We start from the raw sequence: 23247 nt of genomic DNA on the forward strand, positions 1-23247 counted from the left end.
CTCTACCTCCTCCTTTCCTGGATTACAGCTCCCAGTGGTTGCAGGGATAAAACAGATGAATGTGTATACCTAAGGTCATTAAAAAACAGTCCAAGTAGGGGGCGCCTGGGTGGTGCAGTCGTTAAGCATCTGCCTTCGGCTCAGGTCATGATCCCAGGGTCCTGGGATCGAGCCATGCATCAGGCTCTCTGCTCAGCTGGAAGCGGGCTTCTCCCTCTACCACTCCCCCTGCTTGTGGTCCCTCTCTCGCTGTGTCTGTCTGTTAAGTAAATAAATAAAATCTTAAAAAAAATAAAAATAAACAAAAAACAGTCAAGGTAGTCAAACAGTGCTCTTTTTTGCTAAATATTTTACTAAATATTCCTCTACACACATTTATGGTTATGTTAGAGAACATAGTTTTTTGACTGTATCAACCTGTTACCTAAAAAAAAACTTTAGAAAATTGGATCCCTTATTTATTGGCATATCCCCTCATAGAAGTTGATACTTTTAATATTCTGCTGGTCCTCAAATCGTTGGTTTTTCTTTATTCTTTTAAGAGTGATCTTAGTATTCAGTCATAGGGGTCATATATATGGGATTTTTTCTGATCCTAAACATTATTTAGTTCCTCATCATACATTACTAAGCTTTAAAATAGCAATATCTTCTGTTTGAGAGCTAGGTTAACCAAGAAAGGGATTTGAGTTCAAAATGAACCACCCTCTGTAGACAGGGAACTGACCAGCTGAAACTAACATAGAAATAATACGAAGTGAAACTGATAGCAGAATTGAAAGAAATTAATTTAAGAAACCTTACCAGTTTTCCTTTGTTTTAAAATATATTCACTCTGAAATGTAGAGACTATTTGTAAATAAGTTTATGAGTCTCGGTCATTTACCAACATTTGCCATTGTGGTGGTAGTTAAAAGAAATATTAACCCTTTTTTACGTGTAAAATAAGTAAATTCTATAATGAGTCTAGACTTGTAAAATATTATTTGAGATTCTTAAAAGGTAAAAGTATTTTATAACTGGCATATAAATTTTTGAATTTGTGTTTAAAAAATAGTTCATTTTCAAAGGTGGTACAAACCCAGTATCTTTCAAGTATAGGTCTACATACTGGCTATATCAGAACCACCACTTGTGTAGCTTTCAAAGTGTACAGATTTTCAAACCCCATTCACAGATAATTAGAATTCATTAGGTCAGAAACAGATTCTTTAATCTGTGCGTTTACAAAACTCCCAGCCATAGTCATCTTTGAGAATTACTGTTTTAAGCATTTCTTAGGTTATGTTGTTTATATTATTGTATTCATTTACTTAGCCATACTTTTTAAAATTTTTTTAAAGATTTAATTTATTTGACAGAGAGAGACACAGCGAGAGAGGGAACACAGGCAGGGGGAGTGGGAGAGGGAGAAGCAGGCTTCCCACTGAGCAGGGAGCCCAATGCGGGGCTCGATCCCAGGACCCGGGGATCATGACCTGAGCCGAAGGCAGACGCTTAATGACTGAGCCACCCAGGCACCCTGCCATATTTTTTTTTTTTTAAGATTTTATTTATTTATTTGAGATAGAGAGCATGAGAGAGGGGAGGGTCAGAGGGAGAAGCAGACTCCCTGCTAAAGAGGGAGCCCGATGCGGGACCCGATCCCGGGACTCCAGGATCATGACCTGAGCTGAAGGCAGTCGCTTAACCAACTGAGCCACCCAGGCGCCCCTACTTAGCCATATTTTAAAAAATATGTTAGATAGGATGTTTTTATTGCAGATAACAGGAAACTACATTCTGGATTTTATTTATGTTTAAAAATATGTTAGGATGTTTTTATTGCAGATAACAGGAAACTACATTCTGGATTTTATTTATGGCTTAAATAATAAAGGGGATTTATTGGCTCAGGTACCTGAAAAGTCCAGAAGTAGGATATATTTCAGGAAAAGTTTAATTTGGGTTCCAGCTTGTTGCATTAGGCATGATTCTGAAGGCTCTGCTCTGCTTGTCATTTTTGAAAAAGATTTATTCGTTTTTAAAAACAAAAGTAAAAAATCTAAAATAAATAAATAAAGGTTTATTCATTTTTGAGAGAGAACGTGCGTGTGTGAGAGTAGGGGTAGGGTCAGAGAGGGAATCCTCAAGCAGACTCCCCGCTGAGCACAAAGCTAGATGCAGGGCTCGATCTCAGGACTCTGAGATCGTGACCTGAGTTGAAATCAGAGTCAGCCACTCAACTGACTGAGCCACCCAGGTGCCCTTCTCCTTCTCATTTTTTATCCTTAGGAGGTTTTTCTCATTGTGTTAAAATGGCTAACAAATGAGCCTTATACCTACTTATTATAATATCCGGAGTAAGAAGCTATAACCCATAATTTCCAGTAAAAGTTTTGAGAGTCACACTATTTGAGCAAAACCCGAACCAGCTACAGTGCAGACAGATGTGATTATCCTGTTTGGCTTCAACCCTACCAATCAGGGCCTTACCTGTGGGGTTAAGGATGGAGATAATTCCTATCCTAGGACCACTACATAATGAAGGAGAGAAAATAGATCTTGATGTAACCATAAAATCTACTCTAAAATACTGTAGAGATGAACTGTAAGCCTAGTCTAAAATTATATTGTTTTAATGAAGTACTAATTTGATTTTAATGTTTTTCAGTTTCTTAAGTTTCTAGTAAAATATGAAGAAGGTACTAATCTTAGAGCAACAGGTAGATTTTAGATGAAGAATCAGTAAGTAACCTGTGGGAGATAAATACCTCTTCATATATATAAATGAACTACAGTATGGACTAAGTGCTTGCTTTCTAGTGGGGGGAGGGGTTAGGTATGTACTGTTTCTTATTGATGACTTTTTCCAGTGTTTTACAATGAAAATTTTCAAGCATACGGAAGTTGAGTTGTATAGTGAACATCCACCACCTCCATTCTGGAATTAATATTTTTTTTTAAAGATTTTTTTTATTTATTTGACAGAGACACAGCAAGAGAGGGAACACAAGCAGGGGGAGTGGGAGAGGGAGAAGCAGGCTTCCCACAGAGCGGGGAGCCCGATGCGGGGCTCGATCCCAGGACCCTGGGATCATGACCCAAGCCGAAGGCAGACGCCTAACGACTGAGCCACCCAGGCACCCCTGGAATTATATTTTTATATATTTCTTTTATCCATTGCTTCCTTAGTTACTTATCCATCCACCACTCAAGCTATCTTATTTTTTGATACATTTCAGAGTAAGTTAAAGTTGTTATACTCTATCCCTAATCACTTAAACATACATACATATCTTTAGGTTTTTGATGACCTTTTGACTAAGAGACTCATACATAGAACTCTATAGCTTAAGGCTTTAATATGAATTAGATTATTATAGACGTCATGATGGTAATTGCTAAAATAATTACTGAAAGATAGATCCAAGAGTGAAAGTGAATTTAAGCCTTTTATAAATATTACTTTATGTTCTCTTAATGTAAAGTTTCTTTTATCACAAGATGAAAAGTTGTACATTTAAGGTCTGTTCAGTGAAATTACAGAATTACCAAACTTGTTGATGTGTTGGAGCTCTTTAAGTTTGTCACTTACCTAATTAGTTTTGCTTAGGAAACCACTTAACTGGCAATCTGTTGTTGTTATCAGCTAGACCAAAAGAAAACGTCCAAGAAAAATCCAGGTTCCTGGTAAATTTATTAGTATAGCTGACATTTTCCCACCTGCTTATCAGAAAGAATCATGTGGACTTGCTTGAAAATAGAAGGCTATAAAAATTTTTGCAAAAAAGAATTTTAAACATCAGAAGTGAAATTAAATTGCCCACTTTTTAGAATATAATAGTTAACTGGATAATTTTTTTGGCATTGTAAATGTGTATTTAGTTACCTTTAAAGAGGACCCTAAAGAGCTTCGAATCAGCATATTTAAATGAGAGCCCATTTGCAGAACATGAAAACCACAGACTTTTAGATAAAATGTGATTTATATATTTTAATTTATTAAATAACATTTAGGACATCTCTCAGTTTACTCCAGTTTTTGAAGTACCAGCCAAATTCCCTTAAAGCGGACTGTTAGAATACCTAACTCAGAGCTTTCGGACTGGTGTGTCTATCACACTGGTATGCTTGCTACTAATGTGTGACAACTGTGCTGGGATGGGGTCAACTGCTAGAGTGCAGAGCTGCTTATTTACCCTTCCTTTGCCCTCAGTTTAGTCAGTGTGCCTTACAAGTTGTTACTTGGGTATATGTGTGTTTGTGTGTGTCTACAGAAATAATGGTTTAATGGGCATCGGAGATTTTTTTTTTTTTTTTTTTTGGTAAACTTTTGACTTTCTGTATGTAACAGCTTTTCAGAAGAAACCTAACATTAAACTTATATACAGTAATATTTAAATATAAAGGAACAATTATATGCAATTGTGTTTCATCAAATATATAAAGTTTTTCTCTTTGAAATTCTACCTTTTTTCTACAATGAATAGAAATTCAAGGAACACATGGGTTTTTTTAGTCAGAAAGTCTTTAAGAGGGCTTCTTTGATTTTCACAAATATCTTTCAGGAATCTTTTTTTCCCCCCTAAATTAAAACATTCCATTTCTTTATTGTAAAATTTCTCAGTTGCTCTGTTTTTTATTAAATACTGCCTTTCCTCTAAAGAAATCTAGGTGTAAAAGTTTTGGCTAAACCTTACTAAGACCCACCTTTGGAGGAAACAGATCTTTGGAGTCACTTAGTCACTTTTTGTAAAGCAGATTTAATGATTCTTATCATGCCAAACTTTTCTTTCATACAGGTTTCCCTATAGGAAAGAATTGGTATTAATTATGGTTATTGGTCATTTGACAGCCTTTCAAACCTAAAGTATTTTGCATTCTTGAACTTCTATCTCACAACATTAGAACTTACCTTGGACTTTGTAATTTTATTCACCCTGAGAATTTTATTTTGTCCTGCATGATATTCTTGCTATGGGATATCCAAAATCCTCAAGAACTTCGCCTTCACTGGGGACCAGATTTAAAGGTAATTTTTCTAAATCTGATTCCAAACCACAAATATCTGGCCTTTCCATCTCATCCACAAGGATTTCTTCCTAGTAGTTGATTGCACTTTCCATTTAATCAGATATTTCAAGGCAATTAATATGGCATGATGCTAAAATTAGACTCAAAAGCCATCAAAGAGGACAGCTGAACACATAACTCAAAGGAGTGCTTCTCATCAAATTTGTCCCCTTTGGAAATATATCTACCTACTCAGTTGTGGCTGCCATTCCTCATATCACATATGGGAGTTGGAAAATACATTCTATAAAAATAATGGCTTCCTTTATGTCGGCGAATATTCTCTCCTTTTTTTTTCTCTTTTCCACATTCTTCCTTTTCTTCCTTCTTGACTCACTCACTACTTATTCCCTTCTGCTTGACATAATCTTTTCCTACTTTGAGAATATACAGGACTGAGATGGAATAAGTCTAGAACCAAGGGAAATCATGGAATAAGGTAGTCATAAAACAGACTGAATTTGGGTGATGGGTTTATTAGTCTTTATTATGTTATTCTTTTGTTCTTTTTCTGAGTTTCTGAAATATTTAAAATGGGGAGTGATTAAAAATCAGGTGTAGGCATAATTACATGTAAATAGTATTAGACAACTATAAATTGATAATATGAGTCATTAGTTTAGGGCCATAAATGAAAGTATGCTGTAGCATTTTATCTTCATTTCTTTTTATATTGTGATTCCCATTTAAATAATGGGGCTAAAATAAATATTCAAGGAAGACATGAGATTTTAAATAAATCCAAGAAAACTAATTTGTTTGGTCCTTTGCATAAATCACCATATATTCTTGCCTGTTTCAGTGTTTCTCATGTTTAGAATGCTAGAGAGAAAAATGTATCAACTGTTTATGTAATTCTTAGGCAATTGTTGGTTCATTCAATTAGAAATAATAATAATATCTATTACACAGCATTGCTGTGATGATTACATGTAAAGGGCACAGAACAGTTCCTAGCATATTGTTAGCCCCAGTCTCTCTCTACCAGTGTTGCACAAGAGAAATTAAGTCTTACAGAAAATAGTTTGAGTAACTATTTTCTCAATTCTTCTGAGGACGATACATAGTACCAATTTAGATGCATAGGAGAGAAGTTAATTCATTGCGTACGATGCTTTGGTGTTAGGGCTTAATTACTTGGGGGAATCTCAATTGAGAAAGTCTGGTAAGTTCTCAAGACATGTTAGCTATTACTACTTTGGTTGCAAGTAACAGAAACCCATATTTAAACTGGTTTAAATAATAAAGGGACTTTATTCGTTCACATAAATGAAAAAACAGATACCTAAGGCTTCAGAGATGATTAGGACTCTGAGTCAGTGTCTCTGCTGTTTTGGTTCTACCTTTCTCTGGCCAAATTAATATTTCTCCTTTTTTACTTTTTTTAATTGAGTATAACTGATACATAATGCCACATTAGTTTTAGTTGTACAACTTAGTGATTTGACAAGTTTATACATTATGTTCACCACAAATGTAGCTACCGTCTGTCCCGTTACATTGCTATTACAGTATCATTGGCTATATTCCTTACGCTCTGTTTTTTATTCCTGTGATTTATTCATGCCATAACGGGAAGCCTGTATCTCCCTCTCCACTTCACACATTTTGCCCAAACCCACACCCCTTTCCCCTCTAGCAACCATCAGTTTGTTCTCTGTATTTACATGTCTGAATCTGCTTTTTGTGTGTTTATTCATTTTTTCCTTTTTTTTTTTTTAAGATTCCACTTACAAGTGAAATCACATGGTAGTTGTCTTTCTCAATCTGAGTTATTTCATTTAGCATAATACCTTCTAGGTCCATCCATCCATGTTGTCTCAAATGACATGATCTTATCCTTTTTTATGGATATATAATTATTGTGTATAAATCACATCTTCCTTATCTGTTCGTCTGTTGATGGACACTTAGGTTGCTTCCTTCCTGGCTATTACAAATAATGCTGCAATAAACATAGGGGTGCATATATCTTTTTGAATTAGTGTTTTTGTTTCCTCTGGGTTAATACCCGGTAGTGGAAATATTAATTTTTTGAAGAACCTCCATACTATTTTCCACAGTAGCTGCACCAATTTACATTCCGCCAACAGGTCATGAGGATTCCTTGTACTTCACATCCTCATCAACACTTGTTACTTCTTGTCTTTTTGATTCTAGCCCTCATTTTGACAAGTGTGAGGTGATATCTCACATGGTTTTGATTTGCATTTTCCTGATGATGAGTGATGTTGAGCATCTCTTCACATGTCTGTTGGCCATTTATATGTCTTCTTTACAAAAATGTCTACTCAAGTCCTTTCCCCATTTTTTAATTAGATTAATTTGGTTTTTTGGATATTAATTCCTTATTGGATATGTCATTTGCAAATATCTTCTCCCATTCAGAGGTTGCCTTTTTGTTTTGTTGCTTTTTTGTTTTGTTGATGATTTCCTTTGCTGTGCAGAAAGTTCTTTATTTTGGTGTAGTTCCAGCAGCTTATTTTTGCTTTTGTTTCCCTTTCCTTAGGTGACAACATGTAGAAAAAATTTTCCTACAACCAATGTCAGAGAAATTACTCTCTGTGCTCTCCTCTATGATGTTTATGGTTTCAGGTGTCCCATTTAGGTCTTTAATTCATTTTGCGGGTTTTTTTAATGTATGGTGTAAGAAAGGTGGTTCAGTTTCATTCCTTTGCTTGTAGCTATACAGTTTTCCCAGCACCATTTATTGAAGAGACTGTTTTTTCCCCATTGTATATCCTTGCTTCCTTTGTCATAGATTAATTGACTGTATAATCATGGGTTTATTTCTGGGGTTCCATTGATCTATGTGTCTATTTTTTTTTTTTGCCAGTAACATACTGTTTTGACCACTGCAGTTTTGTAGTGTATCTCGAAATCTGGTATTGTGATACCTCCTGCTTTGTTCTTTCTCAGGATTGCTTTGGCTCAAACCAATATTTTAACTAAATTTTCAGAAAAAAAATTTTTTTCTTAAATATAGGCTTATAGCTAAAAATCATAAGGTGTCTGTTGAATATGTTTAAGAAGCCTAGAACCTTTGGAATATAGTTGTTAAATTAGACAGGTTTTTTTTTTTTAAGATTTTATTTATTTATTTGACAGAGAGAGAGAGCACAAGCTGGGGAAGCAGTGGGCAGAGGGAGAGGGAGAAGCAGGCTTCCCGCTGAGCAGGGAGCCCGATGTGGGACTTGATCCCAGGACCCTGGGATCATGACCTGAGCCGAAGGCAGACGCTTAATCGACTGAGCTGCCCAGGTACCCCCCCCTTAATTTTTTACATAGGGTTTTATTTTTAAGCGATCTCCACACCCAGCGTGCATCTCGAACTCACAACCCCAAGATCAAGAGCCACATGCTCCACTGACTGAGCCCGCCACGTGCCCCTAAATTAGAACTTTTTTGCACTTAGGTGATTATATGTGATATTCATGTGTTCAAATATATAAGAAATGTTTTAAAGCCTGTAGGAACTATAGTTGTTCTTTTATCTCTACACAATTATTAGTTAAACTGCTTCAGCAGGCCATATTCTAGAAAAGACTTTTAAGGCAGGTTGCCACAAAGAGAAGAACAGAAAAACAAAAAGAGTGGGCTTGTAAGACTAATGCGATAGGATTTGAAGAACAGAGGAAGGGTATATGAGAATGCAATCCAGGTGGGAAGGACAGTTAATGCAGAAGAGCAGTTCTGTTGGAATGGTACCCTGACTTTATAGGGGAGCCACCCATTCTGTTACTGGAGCAGTTCTAGTTCATTCTTCCTGCCAAGGATGTTAGGAGAAGGTATATAGAAGGAAAGTAGAGCGTGTATTTGGCTGCAATTAGAAGGCCACACCAGACGATGTCCAGGGTCCCTTACTGGGGATGAAAAGATAGCAATAGAGATCTCCATGTTGGAACGTGCTCTACAGTACAACCCATTACTCTCAAGGTAATTTTACAGGACCTACAGCACATTTTAAAACCTACTTTCTAAAAACCTACCTCAAAAGGTACATTTTATAAGTTGTATGTGTTGTAAACAACTTCCACTAAGCATTATTTGGAAATATTCAGTGTAGTTTACTATAAATTACTTTCCAGAGATAGTTGGAGAACAGATTAGTTCAGAATTTAGCCAGTTAAAGGATATGCCCTTATGCTGTCCTATATCTTCAAATATTTGAGTACATGCTGTGAAAGTTGTCTCTTGTTTTTGGTTTGTTTTATTGTCACAAAACAGAAGGAAGAAGGAAAGCTTCAAGGACAGCTTAACAAGTCTGATTCTAACCAGTATATTAGGGAACTGAAAGATCAGATAGCAGAGCTGAATCATGAGGTAAGTGATGAATTTTGATCTTCACATATTTCTTTCTTCCTTCCTCTGTATTGTAACAACACTGTATTACTGGTTTATTACCGGCTATGACTGACTCTTTCATGATAAATATTTTCTATGAATCCCTGTTTATGATTAATAATACTTTAGAAAATTGTCTTTTTAGTAAGAATTGTTCTGTTCCAATACTGAGAATTAATTTTCCTCAAACCTTTTTATCATGATCTAAAATGCTCAATTAATATTTGCATGGCAATTTTTTTTTTTATTGTGATCTAAAAATCTTTGATAGTTTGTCCAGGTGTCATAAGTTACTTCAATTAAACTAAAGTTTTCTTTATACCTTTAAAATAGATCAGTGTTATTTACCGTTGTGGATAGAGGGAAGTCTTTTTACTCTTGTCTTCTTACTCCCTTCATGGTGGTGTTACTGAGATTGCAAAAAAGGATACTTGCCTAATATCAGTTAACAGATTTCTTAGTATCTAAACACTTTTTAAACTGGCAGTACCTTGAATCTGTGAGATTCGATTCATGAAACTTTCAGATAGTATTATTAAGTACTCTACTAAGTAATTTAAATTAATGTGTTTGATTAGAGAGATACTTTTTGTTAATGTAGCTCTAGGTCAATTTCCTTGTCCTTTATTATTTTCTAATGATAAGTACTTATCTAAACATGAATATAAAAGCATGTTTCTTATCTTGAATTATTTGTACAATAAGGTTTATTCACATTGAAAAGATTTGGGTGGGTAACATAACCTCATTTGTTAAGAAAGAAACTCATTTTGACCACTAAATTAATTTAAACCTCAAAGGAAAAAGTTTGGACATTACTCTTTCCTGGTATTACACCCTTCAGTTAAGGTCTGAGTGTTTTGGGTAATACCTCCTGGAGGTAGTCAATCTAAGTAAATTCTGAATGGAGAAACAAAACATTAACAAAAATGATAAATCTTAAATGTGGTTTAATTTAACTTATCCTGAAATTTGGGGGGTCATTCCTCTGATGTTCAACCATGATGGCATTTAAGGGATTCAAGATTGTGTATAATCTTTACCTATTTGTGTACAGTTTTTATAATCTCTTCTGATCTAATAGCCATGTGTGAAAGAACAAGTTACAAATAAGATGTTCTGGAAATTCTTATTGTTTTGAGAACCCTAGGAATTATTCCTTGTGTTCAAAAGCTTTTCGCAAAAGGAAATTTTGACTAAAATAAAGCCATCTCCCCTTTATAATTTTGACTTAGAGTGATTAGAAAGCTTTAATGTTGCTGAATTAAGAAAATTGTATAGGGATTGACTTTATTTCCAAGACTCGTCTAAAAATCAGCCAACATTAATTTTGCCTGTCATGTACCTTAACTAAAAATAATGATAATCTCCTCATCAGGACTGGCAGAAAACAGTTCATGAGAGGTCTCACTTTAATGTCACTTTTTTTGTGTGGCCTGTGAAAGTAATTGTTTGTCTTGCACAAACATGGAAAGAAAATTAATTGAGTAAAATTTTCTACCGTTAAAATAAAGAGCTATATTGTGTAAATTACAAACTAGAACAGTTTGTGATGAGATGCTAATTGTGTTATTCAAAGTACGCAGGTCCTGGGCTTAAGCAGGCCCCAGTGAGAAAATGTGTAGAGAAGAGGGTGAGTATAGTGCAGCTGGGGACCACACAAGAGTGCAGAGGTGAGAGTGAGCCAGCATGGGTGTGGGATTTAGAGGCCAGACTCGATTAAGAATTAATGTGATTAAGTTGTGGGAGGTAAGGGCAGATTGAATAGAACCAGCTTATGGTGAATCTTCAAAGCTAGAAGAGATTAAATTTACTAGATAAAATGAAACCATTATAGGTCTTCAGTTAAAGGTTCCTTTTCATTATGTTTTCGGAGCAGATTTTAATACATTCACCTGTTTCAAAGTTTTACAACTAAAGAAAGGTTAAGTGAAAACAAGTGAAATTTTAAACCAAGGTAATAGTTACGAGTGCACTGACTATACACATTACTCTTGGTTGGACCAGCTTCTTAAGAGGGTTACATAAGGTATCACTTTATTACTCTAGTGATTTTCATTCTTGTGCTATAGCACTTCACAATGAGGAAAAAAGCCTGTAACCAAAGTCAGTCTAATCTCTCCAAATTAATTTTTGCCTTGTGTGTTAGTTTGCCAGAATCTTTAGCTTTCACCATAAAATTAACTTTCAAATATTAATGTTATATGTGAACATGTGACTGTTAGTAGTCACTCTACTAGCTGATTTTTATACTTCTCAAAATGCTGAGGGAAATGTTGACAGAAACTGCAGATCTATAAAATAACAATAGTAGTTACTATTTATTGAGTACCCTCTATTGGTCAAGCATTGTGTCAGATACTTCATATTTATTATTATTAACCCTCATAATAATCCCACATGATGGTAGTATTCTCAGTTGAATAAATATGAAAACAGATTCACAATAATTAAGTAACTTGCCGGGGTTATACAAGCAGTAAATGGTTGAGCCAGGATTGAATCAAATTTGGCCTATCCTTTTCTGTGCTGTTTACAGACATTAGATTAGAAAACATGTCATCAATATTTAAAAATTTAAAGAATGGCAATTAATGACAGTATTTTAACTATGTTGTTCCTCCCTGAAACATTAATTTGCATACATCCAGTAAGTGAATTCTTCAGTTGACCTAGCCGTGGGAGCTCCCTCTCCTTCCCTGTTAGCATAGCAAATGGAGATTTATCTTCACTTCCTGCAGTTTACTGTGATCCATCCAAGTGCCTTCTCTGACTCCCAACCCCTGCAGTTCCTGCTGTCACCACCTAACTAATTATGCTCCTAATTTTACCTACTTCACATAGGAATGTTTTAACTTGGAACCTCTCATACCCTGCCAAGACCTTCATAGAAGCCACTGCGGAAACCCTTGCTGCCCCAGATCTGGCAAGAGCCTTGGTTAAATCCTCCTGTATCTGTACATCCTGTCCTCATGGCATACATAGAAAAGAAACTGGATCCCAGTTCAAGTCTTTCCTTATTCCATCTTCCCCACCTCCTGCCCTTCCAAACATCTATCATCATAGCACCTCCTAGGCACTGTGTTTAGAACTACAAATAAAGATTGAAACAGTCCCTCAAGGGGCTCACAGACTAACAGCAGAGACCGGTATACAAATAAACGAATTGTAATACATAATGAAAAATATTACATTATAGTGGTTACCATTCATTTAATAGTCACTCTGTGCCAGACACTGTCCTAAATGTTATACTTACATTATTTCTTCACAACATTCCTTGAAGTAGGTAGCATCATTATTATTCATGTTTTACATGTAATAAAACTAAGGTTCTGGGGTATTAAATAACTCCCCATGGTCATACAGTAGTTAGTAGTAGAAGTAGGATGTTAGTTCAGACTATAGGACTCCAGGCCCATTCATGCACTTAACTACCATATGCTATGCCTCCTTTGAAACATATAGGAATAAAATGGTAACAGCATCTGGGTTGGGTTTTGAAAAATGAGAAGAAATTTGTCACGCAGATTGGGCATCAGGAACATGTAAGTCAGATACATAAACCAAAATTGTAGGTTCTAGGAATGAATAAGCCATGTACTTTGCAACATAGGTCTGTCTTCTTATAGCTACTGACCACTGAAGGCAATGACTATTTTCTAAATGCTGGGAAAGGGAGCTAGAAGAAAGTAGAAAGTTATTCTCATTTAGAAGCTAAAAGAAATATACTCAGGACTCATGTAGGTATAGACATACTGAGAAGTATAATTTTATGGTTCAGCCAACTTACCAGTTGACTAGGCTTCTCTGGGCCCTTTGGAGCCTTGCTGCCATTTACAGTATTATTTTATAGGAAAATGCATACTAAACAGCTGATTTGAAAATGTTTTTGGATATAGGTTATGTTTTCACTTGTTCTTGATGTGATATGTTCTGGTGGATGTTGTAGGAATAGGTAAATTTATTCCAGTCTAAAGATAATTCATTTATGCTAAAAATTAAATACTTTTTTATTAAACAGCTTTGCTGAATTTTTATAATGTCATAATAGTTTTAATATGCTTTATGTCCTTAAAATCTCACAAAAGTAATTCTGATCCTATTTGCTTAGTAAGTTTTCTACATAGAGGAAGTTTTCCCTTTTTTCATTAAGCTTTCTAATGGTAGTTGCTAAACTGGGTGTAGATACTTTGGATGATTATTTTAATCTTCACAATTATCCTGTGAAAATTATTATTCCCATTTTATAGTCTCAGAGAGGCTAAATAACATGTCCACAGTCACATGATCAATAAGTAGCAGAAGCTTGAAGCAGGACTTTCATTTGACTGCGATGTATTAAACTTAGAATGAAGTAAAACCAAAACAAACTATACTTTTTTTTAAAAGAAAGAAAAAAAACCTTTAGAGCATTTTTGTTCATTAATAAATACCCTGCCTTGTTCTAGACATAATGAAACAAGTTTGTAAATGATGCAGACATTTTGTGAGACAAAGGAAAGAAAACTGTAGGAGTGTAATACGAAGCCATGAATAAGACCCATACAAAAATGCATACCACAAGAGTATCTATTTCTTATAAGTGGACCTCAAGCTTGGCTCTAAGGTTTTCAGCAGTCAACACAAAAAAGGGGGAAACCTAGTCACTTTAAATATGTCAGAGAGAATGTATAATGAAAACAGACCAATTGTTAGGAGAGCCACAACTATTTCTGATGGTGAGATCAAACAACAGTTTCTTCATTGCTTATCTGTGAATGAAACCTTCGAGTATGATCAACTATTATAGACCAGCTGTTATCCTTAATATTCTATAGTAGAATGTGTTCATAATCATAAAAATTGAACAATTTAAAGAACAAACTCTTTAAAGACTTTTGATAGAAGTACAACATGGCGGAAAGTGCTCAGGTGACAAGTTTAGAGCTCAATAAATTATCACAAAGTGATCACACCCATGTAACTTCCACCCAGGTCCAAGAAATAGACTCAAAGCCCCATATATACTCTCTTGCAACCACTACTCACTCCCTCCTCTTCAAAGATAACCATGATCTCAACTTTAATACAATAGTTTAGGTTTTTGAATTTTATATAAATGGCTGCTTATAGTATATATTTTGTGTCTTGCTTCTTTGGCTTTAAATTGTGAAATTTAATCATGTTGTTGCTATAGGTTATTCATTCTCATCACTGTGTAATTTTCCTTTGTATAAATATACTACAATTTATTTATCTTTTTGTTGGTGAACATTAGAATTATTTCCAGTTTGGTCTGTTAAGAACATTGCTGCAAGTGATTATGCCATTTTACACTCCATGAGCATTGAAGACAGTTCTTATTCTACATCCTCATCAACATGTAGGATTGTCTGTCTTTATCTAATTTTAGTCATTCTTTGTCTGGGAAGAGGTTTCCCATTATGGTTTTAATGTGTACTTGGGTAACTTTTCCCCCAGCACCTAGAACAACGTTGCCCTGTAATAGATACTCCATGGGAAAAAGAATTTAACAAATAAATGATTTCAAAAGGCTTTGCTAATAAGGTAACATAAAAGCTGTGATAGGAATGCTAAGAAGCTTCCTGATGTGCACAAATCAGTGGAGGGGCGCCTGGGTGGCTCAGTCGTTAAGCGTCTGCCTTTGGCTCAGGTTATGATCCCAGGGTCCTGGGATCAAGCCCTACATCAGGCTCTCTGCTCAGCAGGAAGTCTGCTTCTCCCGCTCCCACTCCCCCTGCTTGGGTTCCCTCTCTCGCTGTGTCTCTCTCTGTCAAATAAATAAAATCATAAAAAAAAAAAAAATCAGTGGAAAGAACATTCCAGGCAGAAGAAACAACTAGCACAAAGACCTTGGGGGGAATGTAGTGGACTTCATGAGAAATCATACTAATGTGGCGGGTACAGTATAGTGGAGGGTGGGGAAAAAAATGGTATGAGATAAGATTAAAGAGATAGTTGAGGTCAAATCCTATATAGTGCTTTTTTGCCAGGATAAATAGACTGTGTTTTATTCTTGGTTCAGTGGGAAGCCTTTGGGTGGTTTTAAGCAAAGAGTGATGTGATCTGATTTGTCCTGCCTGCTATATGGTGAATTGATTGTAGGAGAGCAAGACTAGAAACAGGAAAATGGAGGCTGTTAATATAGTCTAGGTAAGAGCAAAGGTGGCTTAGAAGGATGGAAGAAGTGGAATGTATTAAAGATAAGTTTTAGAGGTTGAGAACTTGCTGATGGATTGCATGAGGGACATAAGATAAAACAGTCAGTGACTCCAGAGATTTTTGGCTTGACATCTGAGTGATTGGTGCCATTTACTGAACTTGGGAAGGGTAGAATATCAAGAGCTCTGTTTTACAGTTTATGTTAAAATTGAGATTCCTATTGAACATTAAAATGAAAATACGAGGTGGTCAATGGATATGTATGAGGTTCTAAAAAGATGTTGGGGCTAAAAATAGGTATAGTAGTTATTGGCATATAAATCTTATTCATAGGTAAAGGGAAGGGGTTCTAGGAGCAAATTTGTGGCACTCCTGACCTATAAGATCAAGAGAGCCAATAAAGGAGATCAAAACTACCAGTGGGATAGGGGGGAAACAAGCGACTGTGGATACAGGAGCCCCAGAAAGGGGAATTTCAAGAAGGGAGCATTTCAACATAGTTATTTTTTTTAATGTTTTATTTATTTATTCATGAGAGTCAGAGAGAGAGAGAGGCAGAGGGAGAAGCAGGCTCCCCGCCTAGCAGGAAGCCTGATGCAAGACTCGATCCCAGGACCCTGGGATCATGACCTGAGCTGAAGGCAGACGCTTAGCCATCTGAGCCACCCAGGCACCCTCAACATAGTTATTTTAATTAGATTATAAACTTCCCTGGTCCTGCTGAAGAATGAATGTATTAGGAAAGATATCTTCAGCATTTTTTTTTTTACCATTTATCAGACAATGATGGATGATTTATGAAAAAAACTTGACAAGAGGAATTGTCACTGAACAAGTACTGAGACCCCCCCCTTCCTGAAGAACTTAAAGAAATGTAAGCTGTTTCAGGACAAAGCTGTCCAAAAAACAAAGCAACATAAAACACTATTATAGGATGCTATAAATAACATACAACCCAGGTAGATGAAGCCAACTTTCATTTTAAGGATAGCCTTTGTGCTCATTCTCAGTTACCCAGGTCTTCTGTCATCCTGTTTTCTTTGTTGAGGAGACAGTTTTTTAAGTTATCATATGTTCCAAGAATCTTCTTTTTTTTTTTTTTTTTAAGATTTTATTTATTTATTTGACAGAAACACCGTGAGAGAGGGAACACAAGCAGGGGGAGTGGGGGAGGGAGAAGCAGGCTCCCCGCCGGGCAGGGAGCCCGATGCGGGGCTCAATCCCAGGACCCTGGGATCATGACCTGAGCTGAAGGCGGACGCTTAACAACTGAGCCACCCAGGTGCCCCAAGAATCTTCTTTTATTTCTACCAGCCAAATACAAAATTAGGAGTTTGAATAAATAAAAGGAAATCTAAAGAAAGCCCATTCTGAAGTTTGACTTAGAAAATATTTATACGTAAGTACTCTTTTAAATTCTGATAACTGTTTATGTATGCTTGAGCTATAGATTTAGTAAAATATCTACCAAAAAGTATTTTGAATGCCCTGTCCATTATTAGTATATTTAATGTGTATACTGACTTGTTATTAAACTAGAATTTTTGAAATGAGGAACTTTCGGAATCAAATGACAGACTACCCTTTTGTAACTGTGAATCTTTTTTCCCTTGTTCTACATTCCCAGTTTAAAAGTAGTTAATAAAATCACTTGAACTTGAATATATTTTATTTTATTTTTAAGATTTTATTTATTTGAGAGAGATAGAGATAGCAAGAGAGAGCACAAACAGAGAGGAGAGGGAGAAGCAGAGCCCCAGGCGGGGCTTGATCTCAGGATCATGACCTGAGCCAAGGCTGACGCTTTAACCCACCTGAGCCACCAGGTGCCCCGAACTTGAATTTTTTTAAAGGAGCTTAAAGATTCATTTAACATTGATCTTCATCTAGCATTAAAATCAGAATATTAACGGTAGAAAAGAACTTAGTAATTTGGCTCTAATTATTGGCAGCTATTTTTTTCTCTTTATTTCAAACTGAATAGTAATATTTTTGGTTTTTTAACTGTATGCTTATTCTGTATTGACTGTTTCTACCAGTCTTTATTTCCTTTTAAATCTTGCAAAACCCCAAGTATATTACCTAGTTCACAGAGGATAACCTAAAAAAGAATTGACATTTTTACAAACTGCATTGATAGTGACAGTGTACTGGTGGAGGCAGAAATAATCTTTTGTATTGATGTCTGTTGATAATCGAATCTTAATTTTAGAATTATTGTTTAAAAAAGTTTCAATACATGGAGTTATAAGCTTTCATGCATATTGTTACAGTAAAAAGTGTCCAGTTTCCCAATGTGGCAACTTCTTAATAAAAAAACATATTCCCTTAAATTTGTTTTTTCTCTAGTTAAAGCAATGTAAAGTATCATGCAGGAGCTCACAAAAGCCTCACTACAGGAAAATTGGTTTTTTTCTGCCGCCAAAAGGTCTTATGTAGATAATGAGAGATCATATTTGTACTCCTATGGAAATTGCTTTAAGGCTCTTCAAATTAGGGACACCCGGGTGGCTCAGTTGATTAAGCATCTGCCTTCGGCTCAGGTCATGATCCCAGGGTCCTCGGCTGGAGCCCCACATCAGGCTCCCTGCTCAGTGGGGAGTCTGCTTCTCCCTCTGCCTGCCGCTCCCCCTGCTTGTGCTCTCTCTCTCTCTGAGAAATAAATAAAATTTAAAAAAAAAGGCTCTTCAAATTAAATGTTTAGTTCTGGGCACCTGGGTGGCTCAGTCGTTTAAGTGTCTGCCTCTGGCTCAGGTCATGATCCCGGGGTCCTGGGATCAAGTCCTGTATCGGGCTCCCTGCTCCATGGGAGCCTGCTACTCCCCCTGCTTGTGCTCGCTCTTTCAAATAAATAAATAAAATCTTTTAAAAAATGTTTAGCACTGTTTTTAAAATTTACAACCTCCATTTATAGATTAAAAATCCATTCTTAATGACTTCTTTAAATGGGGGTTGTTATTCCTATTCCTCTTATATGTTCCATTTAATCTCAGATAATTAGTTTATCTTATTTGAAGTCATAAGATAAAACTGTACAGTGTACAATATTTAATGTCTACAATAATATCACTGTGTAGAAGACATAAAGCTGAGATTTCAGATTCACATTTTTTTAAGCCAGACATGTTCTTAAAGTTTATCTAGTTTTTCACTTGCTAAATGAGGAAGCTGAGGGCATAAGAGTTAAGGGACTTACCCGAAGTTACACAGCTAGTTGGTGGCAGAGACGGAACTACTGCCCAGGCATTCGGACTGATCTGCTACATCCCTCTGCCCTGCCACAGTCCTGCCGACTCACTGAACTGTCACATGTGAGATGTAGGAGGAGTTCCACAATGGTTTAATTAAATTAATTACTTCTTTCAGATGGGAACCTAATGTCTGGTTAGTAGAACTTTACTACCACCTAGTATTCTTTACTTTTCTTCCAGCATCAGTTTCTGGATTTCTCTTCCATCTGAAACTGGAGAATTGATGTGACTTGACCCTTTAGATTCTGCCTCAGTTTCCAGTAGGTGCTACTAAAATCTTAACTTTTAAATATTAGATGATTTTCTGAAAACAGAGGCAACTGAGATTTTCTAGCCAAATTTGACATTCCCAGAAACATAGAACTAGATAAAACTAGTTAACCCAATTTCATATATACCTATTATTTAAGAAATACAGGTTTACCCAAGGACATAAATCAGATCAGCTATTCAATACATTCTGTTGCAAGAGTTTATTATTTAAGTTGTGACCAAACTTCCAGGAATTGTTTCTAGATTAATTTTTTAAAATCTCCAAGGCTGTACATCTTTCCATTTATTCTTTGCCTCCAAAAAGAATATATAACACAGAGAAAAAACTATAATAATCCCACACAGGGTACCTTACTTTTTTAATTTTTTAATTTTTTTTATTCTTATGTTAATCCCCATACATTACATCATTAGTTTTAGATGTAGTGATCCATGATTCATTGTTTGTGCATAACACCCAGTGCTCCATGCAGAATGTGCCCTCCTCAATACCCACCACCAGGCTAACCCATCCTCCCACCCCCCTCCCCTCTAGAACCCTCAGTTTGTTTTTCAGAGTCCATTGTCTCTCATGGTTCGTCTACCCCTCCAATTTCCCCCGCTTCATTCTTCCCCTCCCGCTACCTTCTTCTTCTTCTTTTTTTCTTAACATATATTGCATTGTTTGTTTCAGAGGTACAGATCTGAGATTCAACAGTCTTGCACAATTCACAGCGCTTACCAGAGCACATACCCTCCCCAGTGTCTATCACCCAGTCACCCCATCCCTCCCACCCCACCCCCCACTCCAGCAACCCTCAGTTTGTTTCCTGCAATTAAGAATTCCTCATATCAGTGAGATCATATGATACATGTCTTTCTCTGTTTGACTTATTTCACTCAACATAATACCCTCCAGTTCCATCCACGTCGTTGCAAATGGCAAGATCTCATTCCTTTTGATGGCTGCATAATATTCCATTGTGTATATATACCACATCTTCTTTATCCATTCATCTGTCGATGGACATCTTGGCTCTTTCCACAGTTTGGCTATTGTGGACATTGCTGCTATAAACATCAGGGTGCACAGGGTACCTTACTTTTTATTCAAGACTTTTAGACCACTTTCCAGTTTTATGCTGTATTCATAGAAGGGGGTGGTGTTCGACCCAATTACATGCCTCTATGCATGTATCCTATTCCTACTATAGGTAAAAAAAGATGTTTAAATTTGCTGATGAAAATATGTGTTTCTGATGATGACAATTTCATTGAAGAACTAGAGTTGAATCCTCAAACATGACAAAAAAGATGGGTCTGGTAGAGGACGGTAAGGTGAGATAATGAAATCACTTAAAAAAGGAAAATTAAAAATAAAAAACAAAGTAAGAAAGGGAATTAGACCCTAGAGAGGATGAGATACCCAGGAAAGAAGCCTCTTAGGGGTATTGACTAGGGAAGGATAAGCCTCAAAAGAGTTAAGAGATTTTTAGGATGAAATCTGGGTAAACAGCCAATTTAGAGACTATAGAATCAATCAGAAATGAGGGATTTGAATCTGGTACTCAGAATTAAAGGGCCAAATAAATAACCTTAAGAGACAATGTTCCACTGGCCAAGGAACAGGACCAGTTAGAATTGTAAAGTCAGACTTGGATACAAAGCTGTGTCAGATGGGATATTTTTCTGATATTGTGCCAGATGCTATGCAAAGTACAGTGTAGTCTTACTCTCAAGGAATTTACAATCTGAAGGGGAAAAGTGGAACAGTTAATTTAACAAAGACTGTATGGTTGATACTGATAGTGAGTACTTAATAGTTCAGAAATGGGAGATAACACAGCACATAATTTTGTTTATTTTGATTAAGAGTTGTTGTACTGTCCTTGATGCTTAGGGACAAGCTAAACTGTGAGTTCCTTGATGGCAAAGATTGTGCCTTATTCAGCCTTATATTTCTTAGAGTCTTTCAAAAATCCTAACACAGTGCTATGAACTCATGGATTCAGTCAGTTCTCTTGGTATTCAAATTGTCCTGAATCTGACCAGTAGAAACTCTTTCAAGTATCTCTATCTTTTTTTCTCTCTCTCTTGCTCTTTTCTTTCCTTTTCTTTTCTTTTCTTTTCTTTTCTTTTCTCTTCTTTCTTCAACTAGTATCTATTTTTTCTACAACCCCATTAGTCTTTGAGCACTTCTGTGTTTTCTGGTACTAAGTGGCAAGGTTATTTTTGGTTTTTGGTTTTTGGGGTTTTTTTTAAGATTTTATTTATTTATTTGAGAGAGAGAGACACAAAGATAGCAATAGCACAAGCAAGCAGGAGCGGGGAGGAGAGGGAGAAGCAGGCTCCTTGCCGAGCAGGGAGCCCGATGCAGGGCTCGATCCCCCCCAGGACCCTGGGATCATGACCTGAGCCGAAGGCAGATGCTTAACCGACTGAGCCACCCAGGCGCCCCACTAAGTGGCAAGTTTTTAAATAGTACTTTACAGTAAACGAGAATAGCTAGATTTTCAAATGCATTGTAGTGAGACAATGTCTATTAGTACTAATCTATAAATTGCTTAATAAGTGGTTCCAACAATTAGATTGGAAATGGAAGTCATAAAAAACCACTTAAGGGAAACTGGATGTCAGATACCACTTAGGTTATGAGAAGTAAAGGCAGATGATAATAAGCGTTTCCTTTTTTCTTTTTTTTTAATATTGATTGATTTTAGGGAGATAGAGAGTGGGAGAGGGCAAATGAGGGGAGGGGCAGAGGAAGAGGAAGAGGGAAAATCCTTAAGCAGATTCCTCACTGAACGTGGAACCCGACTCAGGGCTTGATCCCAGGACCCTGAGATCATGACCTGAGCTGAAATCAAGAGTTGGCCACTTAACCAACTGAGCCACCTAAGTGCCCTAAGTGCCCCAATAATAAGCATTTCTTAAAGAAACTAGAACTAACTATAACACCTGTAGTGACAGGTTTTTTAGTTGCTTATAAAGCAGTTCTTAAATAGATTTCATTGACTAAGGATAGAAGAGACTTATTCCATTAGCATTCCCATGAAAACACCATCTAATAGCGTATTCTTCTATCTTAGACATGAGAAAAATAAGATATAAATGCTTAAAACTATTTCAGGCGTACCTCGGTGGCTCAGTCAGTTAAGCCTCCGATTTTTCATTTCAGCTCAGGTCATGATCTCCGGGTTGTGAGATTGAACCCTGTATTGGGCTCAGCACTGGGCGTGGATCCTACTTAAGATTGTCTCTCTCCCCTGCAATGAATTACATGGTTAACAGTTGACTTAGACCACACACAAATAAACCATATAATTAAAAAAAAAAAACATTTCAGTAATATGTATAATACCAATAAGATTTTAACATGACTACAGAATTAGATGTACTTGTTAACATTTAAGTGAAACTAATAGGATATGCTTAAAGATTTCATTCAGCCTGATGTGAGCAACCAAATGAGCTACAGTTTTAAAGTCCAGTGAACTTACTCGTATACTCAGGTTTCAAGACTTGTGTATTCATTTTTAAATTTTTTCACTTATTCAAAAGCTGATTATCCTGGGGCTCCTGGGTGGCTCAGTTGGTTAAGCGTCTAACTCTTGATCTCAGCTCAGGTCTTGATCTCAGGGTCATGAGTTCAAGCCCTCTGTTGGGCTCCAGCTGGATGGGAGCCAACTTAAAAAAAAAAAAAACTAATTATCCCTACTCTTCATCTAACTCTTACTTTCTCCATTCATTATCATGCCAGTATTTCTAAACACATCCATAAAAGGGAGAAGAGAGGAAAAATTATAGATATATGTGTAATTTATCAAATTCTTAATAACAGTTCCGGATTATTTTGTTTGTTTTTTTAATTTGATGTTTAGTTTTGTTTCTGAATTTTGTGTCTTTGTTCTCCAAAAAGAACTTACTACACATGGTTGAGAAACTATCAGTTTTGGAACATTGAGCTTAGAGTCAGGAGACCTGAATTCTAGGCCTAGTTCTACCACTGATTAACTGTGTGCCCTTAGGATGCCAATTTACTTCATATATTCATTCAGTCAGTGAGCATTTGGATATCATTTAGCTCCCAAGCATGCCTCAGGCCTTGTCTCATTTACTGCATCCTAAAGAAGTCATGCTAAATAATCTTTAAAGTGCTTTCCATCCCCATCCTGGGCTA

General features: G+C 36.3%; 1 protein-coding gene across 7 annotated transcripts in view; it reads left to right on the top strand.

Moving 5' to 3' along the window:
* The window catches only part of EVI5 (ecotropic viral integration site 5), a 201250-nt gene that overhangs the window by 161131 nt on the left and 16872 nt on the right, over positions 1 to 23247 (top strand). For 5 of the 7 annotated variants that reach the window (XM_054512745.2, XM_045897187.3, XM_045897188.3 and 2 more), the window contains one exon: positions 9283 to 9378. The exons of 1 other annotated variant lie outside the window; for it this stretch is intronic. In XM_054512745.2, the coding sequence (XP_054368720.1) occupies positions 9283 to 9378 (96 nt within the window). Of the gene's footprint in view, positions 1 to 9282; positions 9379 to 12243; positions 13649 to 23247 lie in introns of those variants that run through there. One more of the 7 variants, XM_064588816.1, reaches the window with a different exon arrangement.

This window comes from Mirounga angustirostris, unplaced genomic scaffold, assembly GCF_029215605.1.
Source record: "Mirounga angustirostris isolate CCGP_5_RB_7025 unplaced genomic scaffold, mMirAng1.0.hap1 SCAF_4, whole genome shotgun sequence".
In the NCBI taxonomy this organism is placed as follows: domain Eukaryota; kingdom Metazoa; phylum Chordata; class Mammalia; order Carnivora; family Phocidae; genus Mirounga; species Mirounga angustirostris.